The sequence below is a fragment of the Acomys russatus genome, chromosome 15 (assembly GCF_903995435.1).
Source record: "Acomys russatus chromosome 15, mAcoRus1.1, whole genome shotgun sequence".
NCBI lineage: Eukaryota > Metazoa > Chordata > Mammalia > Rodentia > Muridae > Acomys > Acomys russatus.
Window position 1 is genome coordinate 7,138,118 of NC_067151.1, and position 17,470 is coordinate 7,155,587.

A 17,470-nucleotide genomic window follows, 5' to 3' on the forward strand; every position below is an offset into this window, starting at 1 on the left:
AACAGGCTCCTTGGTTGGGAGTGGTTTCTGCAGCCTGGAGACACCCAAGAGTCAGCCAGGCTTTCCCTGGCTCTCTGACTTGCTGATGATAATGGCTGCTGAGCAGCCACACAAATGCAAAAGAAAAGGCCCATTAAAGTAATACAGAACAAGGAAGAGGTGCTGGAGACGGGGTGGGGGGGGGGTGGGAGGAGAGGCAGGCTTCCTTTTCTTTAGAAAGCTCTACTGCCACCTTCCTCTGGTCCCCAGGACCTCTAGTTAGTGTCCCAGCAAAGCTGCAAGAAAAGACCAGAGTGGTATGTCACCTCAGAGGTCTCCTCCCTCCTTAGGAATTCCTGTTTGAGGTTGCTCTGTGTGGAGGCAGCTTCCTCAGACCTTAAGGCAATGTGAGAGGCAAAAATCATGCCAGGAAGGTTGGAGGGCACTAAGAAAAGGAGATGCCGTACCTGGTGCCAATGTCATTGCGAGCAGCAAGCCTAAACGTGTAGCCCATGGCCGGACAGAGCTTTGTCAACTTGCAGTGCTTCTGGCTCCCAAAGAAGCATTGTCTGAAACCGCTGTTTCTCTTTCCCTGGAAGAACAGAGACTTTTATTCATGCAGCTGGCTTACGTGCACACTGCACCCTGACATTTCCTCTTTATGCTCGTTAGGCTTAGTGAATGGGGGGGGGGGGTTTGCTGTGACATTTCCAAATGGACCCAATTGTAAAAAAAAAAAAAAAAAAAAAACAGGTTACCGTAAGAAAAGGAAAAAGCATTTTACACAATGGCTGCACTTTCTAGTTTGGATGAACTGACACAAGAGACTGAAGGCGTCTAGAGAGGGACCTGCACCAAAAACAGGGAAGCCTCATCCTGACCACAGAAGCCACGCAGATCTGCAGCCAAGGCCAGAGCCCTCTAGACTTGCATTTCTAACAGGGTTTTAGTTGACGGTATACGAAAGGTCCTTTCAGACACAGGGCAGTGTGGCTAAGAACTGTGATCACTTGGGTTGGGCGGTCACAGGCAGCGGAGCATGGGAGAGTCTGACAGAGCCAAGCATCACCTCAGCAGCGGCCTGGCCTTTCTCAGGAATCCTCGTCCAGCCCCAGGACCCATGCGTGCAACTCAACACCAAGCAGGTGGTTCTCGTCTCTTCTGTCACTGTGGGCCCAAACCCTGATAAGTGCACTATGGCGATGGTGAGCTGTTTGTCTACAGATTCCTAAATACTGGTCACAAGCCTTTGAGTCACCCTGTCCACATCTGTTTTCTTCCCAAAGGAGCTCAGCCAGTGCATGTGGACTTGAGCTTCGTTGTTTGGATAAACCTTGGAACATTGGTTGAATGCCTATATTAACACCCCGCCCCGTTCATACCCGGACCCAGCCCCACAGCTAGGCAGACAGACAGACAGACAGACAGACAGACAGACACAGCATTCATTCTGTTTCTTAGGAAGGTTTCAAGTTCTTCTATGTCAAAAGAAAAGCACTCGTGGAGGGTGCCTGTCTGTCTGTCTGTCTTTTGTCTTGGGGTCTGAACCCAGGTTTTCATACATGATACGTACGCATTCTAATTGCTGACTCACTTCCAGCCCCCTCACACACAGAGTATTTAAGACAAGCTCGCCATAGCTCCCCAAGCTAGCCTTGAACTTGTGATTCTGCCTCAGCAGGCTCCCGAGCATCTGGGTTACAGTCTGAGGCACTATGCTCAGTCCTGGGGGTCTCATAGTTCTACATTTAAGAGGAAAGACCATTTAAGTGGGTCCATCTTCAGGGACATCAACCTTTTAGATAAGCAGTTTGCTGGACACTATTTCCACTCCAAATGCACATTATCTTATTAATCGAGTATTAAAACAAACAAGCACACACACTAGCCAGGCACGGTGGTGCACATCCGCAATTCCAGCCCCCATGAGGCACAGGCAAGCTGATCACTATAAATTTGGGTCCAACCAGCCTGGTCTACATATTGAGTTTGAGGCCAGCTAGGGCTACACAGTAAGACCCCGTTTAAAACAAAACCAAACTACCTCACGTCTTAACTAACAAAGCCACAACAGGGTGGATGTTCTTGTCAGGCCCAGGGGCTCCAGGGGTATGTTTGAATCTCTCAAATTACTTCCTAAAGCAGGAAGCTTGCAGTTTCCTTCTAAGCCAATTTAAGCATCTCTTTTCTGTAAGCAGGCTCTCAATACAGACTGCTAGAATACATTCCAGGTGACATGTAATTAAAAACAAACACACTGGGGGAGACAGACTAAACACAAACACACAGTATCCCAAAAGGGTAAACCCAGTTAACCCTACTGCCCGCCCACCCCCCCACCTGCCCCAGTCCCCAGGCCAGGTGGCAAGGTCTTCAATGGTAGACTGCCCTCTCCCCTCCCCCCCCCCCAGCTAGGTAGCACGGCCTTCAATGGCAGACTTTAAGATTCAAAAGTGTCTTTTGATGGTCTTGAAGATTCAGAATTCATTTGGTCAAGGGTTCAAAATACCTTCAGGTGCAACTACAGACAGGTGGAGGGTAAAAAGTTGAGTATTTTCCATCACTTTAATGTGTAGAAGCCATACTGTCTGACGTAAGTAGGGTGGAGCAGAGAGTAACGCAACGGCAGAAGGTAGAGTCCTCTTTCCAGAGGCGGGGCAGGCATGGGGCTCGCTGGAGAACTAGAGACTGGAACACCCCAGCTCCTTCAAGACATCTCTCGGGCTTTAAAGAGCAGCAACTCGGCCTCTTTAGACATAGTATCCAAACTTTCCTTCTTGTTTTTCCCTTTCTGTGTGTTTGTGTGTATGTTCATGAGGATGGGCTTGTGTATGAATGCACTTCTTGTTAATGCCAGAAGAGGGCGACAGATCCCCTGGGACAGGAGTTACAGGCAGACGTGAGGCAACTATCTGTGTGGGTGCGGGGACTCAAACTCAGGTCTTCTGCAAGAGCTCCTACCTGCTGAGTTTTTAGTGCTTTCTCCCCCTCCCCCCCATTCCCTCCCTCTTTCCCTCCCTCCCCCAAACCTTTCTTTTATAAGAAACCCTGAGATGTGCTATGGTGTAGGTAGAACATAGGACTTCGTAGAAAGATTGAGAGCTGGCTGAACCTTGGAACTAAATTTTATAAACAGTATTTGTTGAGTTTGATGAGGTAATTAAGCTTTTCAGGGTTAAAGAATTAAAGGTTTTTAGAAGTCACTGAGTGTAAGGCAATCCAAGAGCAGGCAGGCTATCAAAATATTTCAGACAATAGAAAAGTTTTTGAATAAAAAAATTCATACACAACAGGCTTCAGATTAGGGAGGTATTAGAAAGGAAAAATATGTCATTCAGAAAAGCTCCTGCAGTTCCAAAAGGGAGCACAGTTGAGAGGTTAGGGAGCGCAGCTGAAAGGTTAGGGAGTACCACTGAGAGGTTAGGGAGCACCTCTGAGCTGGTATGGCGCACCACTGAGAGGGTAGGGAGCACACCTGAGAGGTTAGGAAGCACAGCTGACCAACCGCAGTGACATGCAGGTCCTGCTGGTCTGTCCACCCTGGCGGCTCCAGGTGGCTTCCATGCACAAGAAGTGGAGTAAGAAATGTTGAAAAGTGTAGGAGACAAAGCAAAACAATAAATGGCATTCATAAAGCCCTCCCCTCCAAAAGTATATAGAAAGTTTGGGGATGTTTATAAATCATGTAGGGCCTTGGTTAGTAACAAGTAGCATCTACAAGTCAAATATTCCGATTTTCAGTTGGCAGACAGAGGGGATAAAAACAAAACAAAACACAACAGCTGATGCTTTGGACAGAAGATTGGCAGGTTCCCACGAACTGAGAGGAATGAAAATATGAATGCCTATATATTTTTTGTTTTGTTTTGTTTTGTTTTTTGAGACAGGGTTTCTCTGTGTAACCTTGGCTGTCCTGGACTCGCTTTGTAGACCAGGCTGGCCTTGAACTCACAGCGATCCACCTGCCTCTGCCTCCTGAGTGCTGGAATGAAAGGTGTGCGCCACCACGCCTGGTGAATGCCTATAATTTTTAAATCAGAAATTATGTATGTACAAGCTTTCACTGTCAGTGAAGGCTTACATAGTGTAGCTCATGGCTTCCTCATTTAGTAGAAGTGTCTCTAGATAATTCTGAGAGATAAAAGCTATGACGGGTTCTAACTAAAGTGACGTATGTAGGTTTTCTGAGTGTTTTACCTAGACAACTTGTGTTCATGTATGCCCAGCTGCACACATGTGAGTGTGAGCGTGCACACAGAGCCAGCGGGTAGCCTTAGGCACTGCCCACCTGCTTTTCAGACAGTTTCTCACTGGGCCTAGGCCTCACTGATTTGACGAGGTTCTCCACCTGCCTATGCCGGGAATGTGTAAGTCATGTTTTTAACATGGTTTTAGGGAGTTGAACTCACGTCCTTACAGCAACCACTTAATATCCTTGGCCAGGAAACTTTTCTTTTCTTTTCGTAACTAAAGTTAGCTTGCACAAAGTTCTCTGCTAAAATGGCCTTAATAGAAATGGGTAATATCCCTAGGTATCTTAACCCTGCCTTCATCAATAATCTGGTCAACCATAGGCAGCGGGGCAGCTGTGGCCAGGCCTAGTTCTGATCTGGGCCAGCTGTGATATGCTGCACAGAGGAGCATCAAGGACAGCCCGCAGCACCACTGGACCCGAGGTATGGGGCGCCAGCTATGATGAACATGCAATCTGGAGCAGCAGACTTGAAGACAGGCTCTGTCCTGTTCATGTTAGAAAGTGAGAGATGAGTGAATGTATTCGCATTGGAGAAATGACTAGGAGGAGCCAAGCCCACACCCCTGGCCATTTCTGAGGCAGACCTGGCTATTAGGCTGCTGACCTACTTTGACATGAACTAAAATAACCCTGCCATGTCCTGACCCGACTCTACTGCCAGGGCCCATGAGTCAATAAGAAAGGCTGTCTTTCAGGGTTCACACTGGCTTGCTTCCGTTCATAAGCTTGGGCATGCTCCACACTTGCTTCCACAGCTCACTCCAAGGTCATCTGAGGGCAGTGCTAATCTTTACTAGAATGTGAGACAGTCTCGTCTTGCAAGCTGTGCAGGCCAGCCTTGAGGTGCTTCCCTTGGCTCAGGCTAGGACATGCCACGCCTGGCCTGCGGCGTCCTCTTCCACGGTTCAGGGTTCCCCCGCCTTCTAGACCAATGGTACCAATTCATCACTCCCAGAATCTGTTCTCCAAGCAGGGCCCAGATGCTGCCCCCGCCCCACAAACTCCTGGTCAAAACTGCTCTCCAGGAAAAGGATGTGAACCTGCTGGCTCGTGGTCATAGCAGTCATGGCATCGTGGGACCTTCCTAATCCTGAGATCCATCCCTGGCACTCGGTTAACCCTCTCAAGCCTGCAGTGTGCTTTTAGAAGCCTGGTCACCACAAGGGCATCTGCGTGGCTCACCTGGCCTGTGCTGCACACTTTGCTATCTGAATCGAGGCAAGCAATTACTTCTCTCTGTTTCTGCATCCCCATTCTAAAGGAGCCATCATCTTTGGGAGCACAGCATCATCTCTTGCATTTGCTTGCAAGTCTTGATGGCGGTGTGCGTGTTACGCTGCGTTCTATGGAGCTCCTGCTCTCTGAGGAATGCAGCCTTTCCTGACCTGTGAAAGGGCTCAAGTAGGCAAAAGTAGGGGTGAGGGAAGGGAACTCAAGGAGGGTACAATGCGGCCAGCAAGCAGGGCCTACTTCCGCAAGTCAGATGTGATGGTTGCTCTGGGGACAAAGATTTTTCTTTCCAGAAGAGTACAAGTGCCTTACTATGCACTTTAACTTAAAATGAAATTTGGGGATAAATTATACATGAAAAAGATTTTAAAAATTGTATTACACTTTTCCCTCTTACTCCTTTACTGTCTATTTAAATATTTCAATCTTTCTGATTTATAGTTGAAAATGAAAGTTGGTTATTAAGAAAGTTTATACCTTTAGAATTTATTCGTCCTCCAAATTAGAAGAAAAAAACAAGCCCCCCCCCCACTTTGCTGAACTGTGCCAAGCAACCTGAGGAAGGCACCACAGGGCCCTGCTTCCCTGAGACAGCAGAGTGGCAGAACCTGGCTCCCCCAGAGAAAAGATGGTGTGCCTTCCTTCCTGGGGACTGAGAAGAACCACAGAGGGAGGGAGGGAGAGCCCTGGTCTTGTTCCTCCAGCTAAGCTGCGCTGTGGATCATATCTGGATCCTGCCCTCTTACCAAGTCCACCCTCCCCTCCCGTCTCTTCCTGACAGCATGGGTGCCCTCCCTGTTTCCTGGGTTCTCTGACTGTATTTCTGATACTTCTTCTTCCTGCTCCTCCTGCTCCCCCAAATATACAATAGAAAAGCAGGAGTAGAAAAACCATTTGGCGTTGGAAAGTCTGTGATCCTGTGTCTAACATCTGAGGGCACAGTAGGAAACTTCTGGTGGTGTTTGTCAAGACTCACAGTGGTCAGGAAGCCTAGGACACAAGGAGGGATTTTGGACATGGAATTCTTTCATTCCCTACCTGTGGAAAAAGTCATTCTCAGGGCCTCAGCTGCACACAGGCTCACGCCTCTTTTGAGAACCAAGGTGAAGTGGTGACAGACGAGGCTGCTGCAGTGATGACAGGCTGTCTGTCTCTTTCCTGGAAAATCCACTTTGCAATCATGAGCCCTCCCAACTCGGGATTTCACAGTGCTGACTAGCCATCCCCAAGCCAGTCCACCATATTGCAGGGCCCACGAACAGAAGGACGTGACTGAGCACGCAAAAGACCTAGGTCTGATGCCCAGCCCTATAGAAATGGAGAATTCCCACACATCTGTGACCCCTGCACATGGAGGCGAAGGCAAGAAGACCAGGAGTTTAAAGACAAATGTAAGGCCAGCTTGTGACACATGGGTCAGTCTGTCTGTCTCTCTCTCTCTCAAAAACAGTCCACTAAAACGTGATTATTGCAAGCCATTACTGGCATCATCTGGTCTATAATTTCACACGCATTCATTTGATATTCCTTGCTTAATTTCAGGAAGCTTTCAGCATCTCTTTGCACCACCCAGACAGAATGCCTGCAGAAGACCGCAGGACTCACATGACAGGTGCTTGAGCCAAAGGTCCTGCTCTTGTATGGCCTAGCTACGTGCATTTCCGCTCAAAGTCATATGATAGAGTAAAGGACCTTTCTAATGGCTTTCAAAAAATTACTGCAGATACTAAATACATAGCCAAACTTCTAGACAATAATGATTAATCCAAACTGCCTGTAGTTACTTCATCTTACAGAATTACAATTTAGACCAAGCAAAAATTTTGCTTTGATGATGATGATTATTATTATTGTTGTTTTGAAGATGGAAACCAGAGGCTTACACAATATAGACAAGCACTGTATTACTGAGCTACCCCCCACCCCCCCCACCCACCCCCGTCCCTGGGTTAAGACTTTGTGGCATGCCATTCCAAGGACCTCCACTCCTAAGCAGGCTTCTAGCTCTTGGAGAGCTCACAGTGGAGAATAGTTCCAGGAGAAAAGCCAATTTATAGGAGGGTCAGCCTGCTTGAAAGCTGGTAGGGAGGTTCATAAAAAAAAAAAAAAGAACTTGATTCTGTTTATAGGACCTGACTAATTTTTAAAGTTAAAAAACGTGTTTAAAAACAGCATATTACTGTTTGTGTTAATTTGACAAAGAATGTAACAGAAAGACTGAAAACAGTGAAAGATACTTTTTCAAGTAGGTTTTCTTCTACTGCACATCCTTGGAGCAGCTGTCCTCAGTATGTGGGAAGACGGACCTTCTAGAAGAGCTGGCTCTGCTGCAGGAACTTAACAGTGCTGGGCTAACTCCACACGCACACTTCGCGGGCATTCCAATTAATTCTGGCTGGTGTTTGCTGCCAGAGTGATCCTGTACACCGCGGGGGCTGTGCTGCCCTGGCTAACCCTCCCCATTAGCTTGGCACTGGCAATGCTGGAAGACAGTATGCCCAACAAAACTGGCACCAGCAGATGAAGCTGGCTGGTATTTTCAACTGCCTCAAAATTAATAGATTAGAAATGTCCCCGTGTTTATTTTCCACAGCATCTTCGTTCTTGGCACACAGGAATGGGGTTGGGGGAGCGGTGAGTTGGTAAAGTGTCTGCCATGCAAGGATGAGGCCCAGAGCTGTGTCTCAGGATCCATGTAAGAACACAGGGCATGGTGGCTCATACTTTCTATCCCAGAGATTTCCCAGGACTGCCTGGCCTAACTTGTCTCAAAAACACAAAACAAAACAACAAGGCAGATAGTGCCTGAGGAATGCTACTTCCTCCACATATACCCATATGAACACTGCAACCAAGAATGGCTAAGCTGAGGGTGCTAGACCCCGTGGTGAACAAGCTCTCTCTGGGCCACGTGCTTGATCCTTTCTCCCGCTCCACTATCCTGACTGCGGTTTCCAGGGTGGCTAACTACCAGCTATATAGAGTACCTGAAGGTGACTTTAGAGTGTCACCTGCTTTGGACTATAGCTATGGGGTACAGATATGGGTGAAGTAAGTGGCCTGGGCACTGTCTGTAGCAGCACAGCTTCATGTGATAAAATGCAACTGAAAATCCAAGAAGAAATAAGGGCTGCACCGGCCAAATGAACTACTGCCAGGTTCTATGCTATGGTTTAGTCTGCTCATGCATCTATACTTAGACGGCCTTCCAGTACTGGCAGACCCTAGGCAACATCAAAGGCAAAGACTGGCTTGAGATGTGCTCAGCTAGCTGTAGAAGAGGTGGGGCTCATAAGGGGGAGCTGGAGACACTTCACATCGGGGTAGATTTGTAATTTCCAGTGCCAGGCAGGCCCCACTCTACCCTTATATTGGCACAGGGTGTGTAGGGGTGGGGTGGCTTGAGGCTGCATACACAGAACAAACACAGCATCCCTTTCCGCCTCAGGGACACTAGATGCCTGTTTTACATGAGAGGTCTGGTTACCTGCTTTGGGCAGGGATTGTCACAGGGTCTTGGTTTAGAGAAGCTTACATGGCTTTGCTACAGAGTCCTCCAGATACCGGCATGCACCTGAGGTCCAGGGCTTTGACCAGTGCTGGAAACGTGCTGAGGATGTTCCAGCGAAAGAAGAAGGGAAGGAGCAGAGGCAGCTGCCCGAAGCTGGGAACAGCGCGCCCTAGGGCTCTTCAGCGGTAGCATGTGCCTGGACTATCAGTGCTGGGGAGATGGGGCAGGGACCGCCTGGGGCACGCTCAAGTCCAGAGCTCTAATGGCTCAAAAAGGTGGCTAATGGCTCAAAAAGGTGAAGAGGATTGAGGAAGATGTCTGATATCAACCTCTGGCCTCCACATGCTCAACACACACACACACGGGGGCGGGGCCAGGGACAGAGACAGACAGACGGAAGTTGTCTGCGTACCTGACAGATGAACTGAAGGGTGAACAGGCAAGGCTTACAGTGGCTGCCTTCCAGCTGGCAACCAGTAACAGCAACTGATACATATTGATAAAGCAGCTGCTAGGGATTGCGATGAATAGCTGTGATTTCAGACAGAGACTTCACCAAGTCTGAGTCCCAATCCACAGCCCCAGTCTGTACATGCAACACATAAAGAAAGAATCGCCTTTGGTACCCAGGTCCTAAAAGAGGGGCTCCTGTGCTCCTGAGTTCTTAAGACCTCTGTGCGGGCTAATCTCATGTCAACTTAACACAGGCTAAAGTCATTTGAGAGGAGGGGAGCCTCGCTTGAGAAAATGTCTCCCGAAGATCCAGCATGCAGCATTTTCTTAATTAGTAGTTGGTGGGGAAGAGCCCAGCCCCTTTGAGTGGTACCAATCCTAGGCTGGTGGTCCTGAGTTCTGTAAGAAAGTAGGGTGAGCAAGACAGTAAGCAGCACTCCTCCATGGCCTCTGCATCAGTTCCTGCCTCCGGGTTCCTGCCCTGCGTGAGTTCCTGTCCTGACTTCCTTTGAGGATGAACTGTATGATGTTGAGGCCTAAGCCAAATAAACCCTTTTCCTCCCCAAGTAGCTTTGTTCAAGGTGTTTCAACAAAGCAACAGTAACAATAAAGCAACCTTCTTGGCTGGGTTGCCCTCATCTGCATCCCTGGCTGAGGGCAGGCTGGATGCACTCCCAGGCTCTCTGACAGCTCAAGCACTCGTGACATGGTGAAACACTGCCACTTCACCAGGTGAGGTCCAGCTACTGCACTCTGATGGATGCATGCCACATGGGCACACAACCCCATGTGATCTCCACAGGCACAGCCGAGGAATGACCCAAAATCATGCGGGCTTGGACAAGCAGAACCTTCCCTTGACATTCTAGCTGGCTGATGGCGCGCGCACACACGCGTGTGTGTGTGTGTGTGTGTGTGTGTGTGTGTGTGTGTGTGTGTGTGTGAGAGAGAGAGAGAGAGAGAGAGAGAGAGAGAGAGAGAGAGAGAGAGAGGGAGGGAGAATGAATGAATGAATGAATGAATGAATGAGTGAATATGACTATGAATGAATGAATGAATGAATGAATGAATGAATGAATGAATGAATGAGTATGAGTATCAAGACTTTATGAATAACACTAGGAAGCCAAGAGAGCTACACCAGACCCATGGGTAGGCACAACCTTTGAAGGTTCAACACCTATGTCCACCAGCTAGGCCCTGCAGCCTGGCTCCACAGCCTTAGCCGCACCATAAGTGGGAGATGCAGTGTTCAAAACAGCAGCCTGTGGAGGCCACAGATTCAAACCATAAGCTCTCCTCATGGGTTCTGTAGAACTCAGCCAGTCACTCTGCCCGGTGGTGCACTCCTATGATAGTTGCCATTTGTCCAGAAGAGTCACATTCAAATTCATTCATGACAAGCAGCACGCTGAGCCATGCAAGAGACTGGCCGACCACAAAGAAGTTACCAAACTCCTTCTGTGGCGCCATCTCAGTCCTTCAGTGAGCTGGGGGCTGCTCTGGCCCGCCATGTTGAAGAGATGCTCTGTGGGTCTGGACACACCCCAGGTGGTTAGTGCAACGTGACTGTGGGCACAGCATGGCCTATGCTCACGGCTCTACCTGCTGCCAGCTGCTTCTGCTCTCTTGCCTTAGTGCTACGTGTCCCTGGGTTTCTGAGCTGGGTCCATTCTTAGTTTCTGAGCTGGGGAGGCTCTTTAGTCACTGGCATCCCAGATGTGAGCTTCCTTTCTTTGCCAGCTCAGTCACATGTGAGGAAGAATGTTGTGAACTTCAGTCATTTCAACTGACAGAACTGTTATTCTGGTTGTTCATTTATTGCCTACAAGTCCCAGGCAGAAGCTACGCTAACAGCACTTGAACATGATAGCGGAATCCTATTGAAATGCCTGGCAGGAAATGGTATATTCCCTCTCATCCAGTCCTCCTCACTTCCGGCTTTCCTTCTTGGATCCCCCAAATCAGCTAAGAACTTCCATTAACATAGAGGGATCAGGAGCCTGAATTGGATAAGTCACCTTATCCAATCATAACGTACCAGTGCTGTGAGATAACAGACATTATCTTTCCAGGGCAGACACTGAGGCTCAGGGACACAGTGATTGCGAGGTACCATGAGCCACAATCAGGCGACACTGATCATAAACATCTCTATCCAAGGCACTACCTTCTCGTTGGCAAACATGGCCACAGCAATCTTAGGAGATGAGCAATTGCTCTGGTAGCCAGCACATGGATAGTGTCTAAGAGTGTAACTTAGAAGCTAAGTTTCCATTGATGGTTTTTCTACAGAACTCTTTCTGAAATAGAAGATGATTTTATTTAACACAAAATATACAACTGGGCCTTTAAAGAAAAAGCTAGTTCTCTGTCCATTTAGAAACCTTAAGGTTGAGAAGGCATGCACCGAATTTGAATCCAAAGGCTCTCAGTGTTGTGTTCTCTAACCCAGAGACCTCTGTAATATATTACCCTATAGTCAGTTATTCTACCTGGGTTTAAACTTATGGAGTACTCTTGTTAGCTATTTGTGGATAGATGCAGGTAGAACTACCACGGGTAAGTCTGTCCTGGATCAATTCTAGAGAACTTCCTCCCACCTCTACTACAGGACGCTGGGAACTCCTCAAGCAGGAAGCCGCAGCAAGGAGCCCAAGGAGCATGGATGGGCACAGGACATCACAAATTAAAGTGATTCACCTGGGGAAGCCAAAGGAACTGCAAACCCAGCACTGCCTCCCCTCTGCCACCGTGCAGAGAAAGCTTTGTGCTGAGAGAACCAGCGCTCTGCCTGCTGTTTAATACAAAGGCTGAGGGGCCTGAGGAGATGACTCAGTAGGAGGAATTCCTATCATACAAACATGAGGACCTGAGTCAGGATCCCCGAAACCACGTGAAAATCCAGGTGCTGGCCTGGGAAGAGGTGCGAGGGAAAGCAATCAGCAGGTCTTGGAAGCTCATCGCAAACCATCCAATAGAAACCTGCCTTGAAAATGACCTTCTGCCTTCACAGTCCTGACGGAGAGTCCCTGAGGTGGATGGAGTCTCTGGTCATACATTTGTCTGTCAAGCCTCAGAGGTCACATAAGCCACAGTGGCAGGGACCCTTGTTTGCTCAGGAGAAACAACAGCATTTCAAGTAATGAAAACCAACCTGTGTCAAGTGAAAAACTGCTCTCATAGCTAGAAGACAAAGATTCCAGAAGGTTCCGTTCTTAGTGCTCATTTCTCATTGCATAGTTGGTTACTCCACATGGGTTTAAAAACTAAGGAGTTATCAAGTTAGTCCCACAGAAAAGCCCCACGAGCTACGTTCAAGTGAACCATACGCAGCGAGAAGGGGACGGCCTCAGGCTTGAAGGCAAGCTGTCTGTCAGAGGCTCTGTTCTGTTTCTGCTCCTCACTGGAGCCTTCCCCAGCACCATGAACCAGCAGAGCCAAAAGCCTGACATGTTTTTCAGGAAGAGGTCCTGCACTTGAAATTTACCAGCACTTTTAAACTGTTCCATCCATCACCTTACTGGACTGGAGATTAGGAACTCAGTTTCCTAGAGCAGGGACCACTGCTACTGTGCCCTGTCCTAGAGCCTGGGACTCTAGAGGACACCCAGAAACATGGTTACAACTTCCCATCAAAGTTATGACCCTCGGCCCAGGTGGGGGGGGGGGGCGGGGGCAGGAGAGGGGCGGGAGACAGGGACATGTAGGGAGGGCGCTCTTCCTTAGCTCAGCCTTCTTTGAGCCTCTTGCATTTGCTGTGGCTCTGGTGTGTGCCTCTGAGTGTGTGGCATATGGAAAGCAGAGGACGCACTGAAGGATTCACTTCTCCCCTTCTACCTGCGGGATCCAGGGATTGAGTTCACATCCTCAGGTTGGGCAGAGTAACTTTACTCCTCACTACCTTAATTTTCTTTCTTTCTTTTCCTGTTTTTTTTTTTTTTTTTTTTTTTTTTTTTTAATAACATTTTTCATTCATCTTACTCAAGGGCAGTGATCTATTCCTCCACATTCCCCACACGTTTCCTGGGCCCAGGTTTATTTCTTCAGCCCCTGGACAGCCAGGAGGTTCTGGGTGTGTGGCCGAGGCAGACAAGTGAGGAGAGGTGATGGGAGGTATGGTTCAGGGACAGCCTCAGTAGGCAGTGGCTCAGCATGACGGAGCTCTCCTAGTCTCCTGCCCCACGGTGTAGTACTAGGGCGGAGTCTAGAACAGGCGCTGCACCAGGAGCACACTGGCTTTAGGAACTGGAGGAAGTTTTAGATCAGCACCCAGGACTTCCTGTGTTCTCACTTCCTGCAGGCCAGATGCTGGGATCTCTCTATGAACACCTGCCTTCCTTCCTTGTAGTCAGGGCCTGGGCAACATGGGAATACAGACTCAAGTGAACTGCACAGAGGGGCTGCTAATTCTTTGGTCCCATTTGGAAACAAAACTACTAGATTAATTTGCTCAAAATCTCACTTATAAAATGACAAGCTGGGCAAGAATGAACTAGTCACTATTGCATGTAGTCTCACCGTCACGTACCCTATGGAACCACTCTTTTAATCTTTTTAGGTGGACTGAAAGTGAAAGAAGTGGGGTATAAAACAAAGACCTGGATGGAAAAATAGAAAGAGCTCATGACCAGCTTTGCTTCATTTGCATATTGTTGGCATATGTTCAAAAGAGCCATGTGGAGAAACAACATAAGCCTGTTGAGCTACCATGGAGGAGGGCGCTACCTTACTTATCATTCTTCCCTCATAGGACAGTATTCCATGCGGATGCAGTCAGGGGGATGCGCCAAGAATGCTTAAGTAATAAATGAATACATCAAATAATACTGAGAACAATGCCAAAACCCTCTGATCAGAGGTGAGCACTGATCACGTACTCTGTGACAGCATGGATGTTTGCAAGCTGCTGGCTGTCCTTGCTGCCACATCACCGAAGAGCTACAAGGTACACTGCATAGTATAAAGTCGAAAAAGAGACTTCACCTCCTAATCTGGGTGCTTTTTATGATCCTCGGCTGCCAGGGATTCTGACAGCCGTTCAAGGCAACTAGTAAGCTGCAGGACACAAGAACCACCCTTTGTTGGCTTGTAGGTAAGAGGCAGCCTGGCATCTCCAGTAGGAGTCACAGAGTTGGCACCAGCTGGAGTCTGAAGGTGGGAAAGGAGAGACAAAGAAGCTGGAAGGCGTGCTGGGTGTGGTGGCACACGCCTTTAATCCCAGCACTCGGGGGCACAGGCAGGTGGCCAGCCTGGTCTACAAAGTGAGTCTAGGATAGCCATGACTACATAGAGAAACCCTGTCTTGAAAAACCAAAGAAGAAGAGGAGAAGGAGGAAGAGGAAGAGGAAGAAGAGGAGGAAGAAGAAGAGGAAGAGAAAAAAGAAGAAGAGGAAAAAGAAGAGGAAGAGGAGGAGGAAGAAGAAAAAGAAGAGAGAAGAGGAAGAAGAAGAGAAGAAGAAGAAGAAGAAGAAGAAGAAGAAGAGAAGAAGAAGAAGAAGAAAGAAGAAGAAGAAGAGAAGAAGAAAGAAAGAAGAAGAAGAAGAAGAAGAAGAAGAAGAAGAAGAAGAAGAAGAAGAAGAAGAAGAAGAAGAAGCAGCAGCAGCAGCAGAAGCAGCAGCAGCAGCTCAAAGGCGGTAAAGGAATGGGGAGAGAAGAAGCCAGAAGGAGATGGAGACCACACAGGGAAGCACAAGGCCCCAGGCTGACCACTCAGATCCTCATGTTGCCTGGTCCAGGTGGGTGCCACACCAACATGCTCCTAAATCAATCCTACAAGGAGCTGCCCTTCCACTCTGGCTCCCACTGCAGCACTAAGTTTCTTTTGAGTTTTCCAACCCAAGAAGACAAGCAACAAAAAGTACAGGACCAAAACCCACGCTCAGGGCTCAGGAGACAGCTGAGTACAGCATAACCATGAAGACCTGAGTTAGATCACCATAACTCCCATAAAAAACCCGCCGCAGCGGTACAGGCTTGCAATCTCAGCACTGGGGAGGCAGAGCAGCTGGTCCCTGGGGTTGAGGGCCATCAGTTTAGCCCAGTTGGTAAGCCCAAGACAGTGAGATGCCCTATCTGTAAAAGCAGAGCGGACAGTCCCTGAGGAACAACACTTCAGGTTGGTGTAGTCTCAGCTGGCACACAGTTGCACATACACATGAACATGTATGCAAACACATACACACAGATTAGACACATACACACAGATGCAGTAACACACAATTAGACATATACACACATACAAATGCAGACATACACATGTACACACACAAATTAGACACATACACACAGATACTGACACACATACACACAGAGAGATATTAGACACACACACACACATACACCCTGAGATCCTAAATGACGCTCAGTAAAGCCCTACTCCCTCTCAGTGGCTCCACTGGCCACTCGCACCGTTCAGGTTTCTGCAATGGCAATCTCTGGTGTGTGTAGGATGCATTCGTAGGATTCTAAAACCATTGTGGTGGTTGTCTTTGGCTACTCAAAGCTGTTAAGATGCAACCCAAGAGGAAATACACTCTGCAGAAAGCAGCAAAGGCCCCTTTTGCCACTTCAAAATTTCAAGGTGAACTATTTCATCCACATAAAATGCTCCATTTTTAAGTTTCCATACCTGACACGTCATGTTTTTGCTTATGCATACATTCTAAATTTTTTAAATTTTTAAACATTTATTTTATTTTTTTTTATTTTCATTCTGAAATTTTTAACCTCTTTAAATTTGTGTCACAGAGATTAGTTAACGTGAACTAGTCCCCAATTTTTTACACTTTGTATTTTTTTTTACATCCTTAGCCCCTTTTCCCAGCCAGAAAACAGGAGAATAAAGCAATGACTGAATGAACGCAGCAGAGATATACAGATAGGAAAAACACAGGCACCCGCTCCACACAGCGCATCCTCCACGAGGTGCTGGGTGTGGGTGTGTGCATGAGGACAGCTGCCAGAGCAGCCCTGAGGACAGGATCACTATGCCATGGGCACTGTCCCTGTCCCGGGATGGGCTAATCCACAGGGAGGCACGCATGGCATGAACGAGATGCCCCGCTCTCTGACAACCACAAAGCAACCCACCACATAATACGTCAAAAAAGAAAAGCATGTTTCCCAACCACCAGGCTTTGCTTTATCAAAACCATCTATGCAGTGGCCATAGGACCCCACTGCAGTGGCATAGCAACCCACTGCTGACACACATGAACTTAGCCTGGGGAGGCAGTGGGATGTGGACTAGATAAAGCTGTCTGTTCTCAGCAGCACTGCTTGCCTGTAAGCAGGCAAGTCTATATTAAATCACACAACTCACTGCACTACCTCACTCCAACTGCGTTTCCACAGTCAACAGCCACTGAGCTACATGTGTGTGTTCAAGTGTTTCCCGTGTTTGGCACTTCTCAGGAAAGACCAGCGTCTTTGAAATGCCAGTTTAGGTGGGCAGACATAGAAAGGAGCTTACCTCATCCCATTCTAAAAGGTAGCCGGTGATTTTTGAACCATTGTCAACTGGAGCCTAAAAAAGAAAATAATGAAATGAGGTTGGAGAAAGCTGTTCAGAGACAAGCTAGCACTCTAATTAAAGACAGAGGTTGCCGTGGCTCTGTGCTGTCCCCTCAGAGTGGGAACCAGCAGAGGATACAGGGCCTTGGTAGACACATTTACCTATTAACTTTATACAACTCAGCTTTAGAGAGGCCTCACCACTGGCAGGCCTCCCTCTTCCATCTCTGCCCATACCCCTGCCCTGTGCGTCTCCCACTTCCTCAGGGGTAAAACTCTCAAGAGTCGCGTTAAGTTCAGGTACAGCAGGAGACAAAAGAGCTGCTGCACTACACAGATGATGCTGGGCCTGGGAGCAGCCACAATCAAGTCTGCCTTTCACTTCCCCTCCCAGCTTTGGGTTTTTGTTTTGTTCAACTTTTTCCTTCAGGGACTTCTTCAGATTAGAAAGCCAGCTGTGGCGTTAAGTGCCCCCTCCACCCCCCAGCTCCTCATCCTATCCCTAACTTCCCACTCCACCTTACCCT

General features: G+C 48.1%; 1 protein-coding gene across 2 annotated transcripts in view; it reads right to left on the reverse strand.

Annotated features, from left to right (window-relative positions):
• Window positions 1-17,470, reverse strand: part of Fndc3b (fibronectin type III domain containing 3B) — a 292,863-nt gene that overhangs the window by 53,779 nt on the left and 221,614 nt on the right. For both annotated transcript variants that reach the window (XM_051156993.1, XM_051156994.1), the window contains exons 11-12: window positions 16,903-16,956; window positions 447-571 (exon numbers count right to left, since the gene is read on the reverse strand). In XM_051156993.1, coding sequence (XP_051012950.1) covers window positions 447-571; window positions 16,903-16,956 — 179 coding nt within the window. The remainder of the gene's footprint in view (window positions 1-446; window positions 572-16,902; window positions 16,957-17,470) is intronic.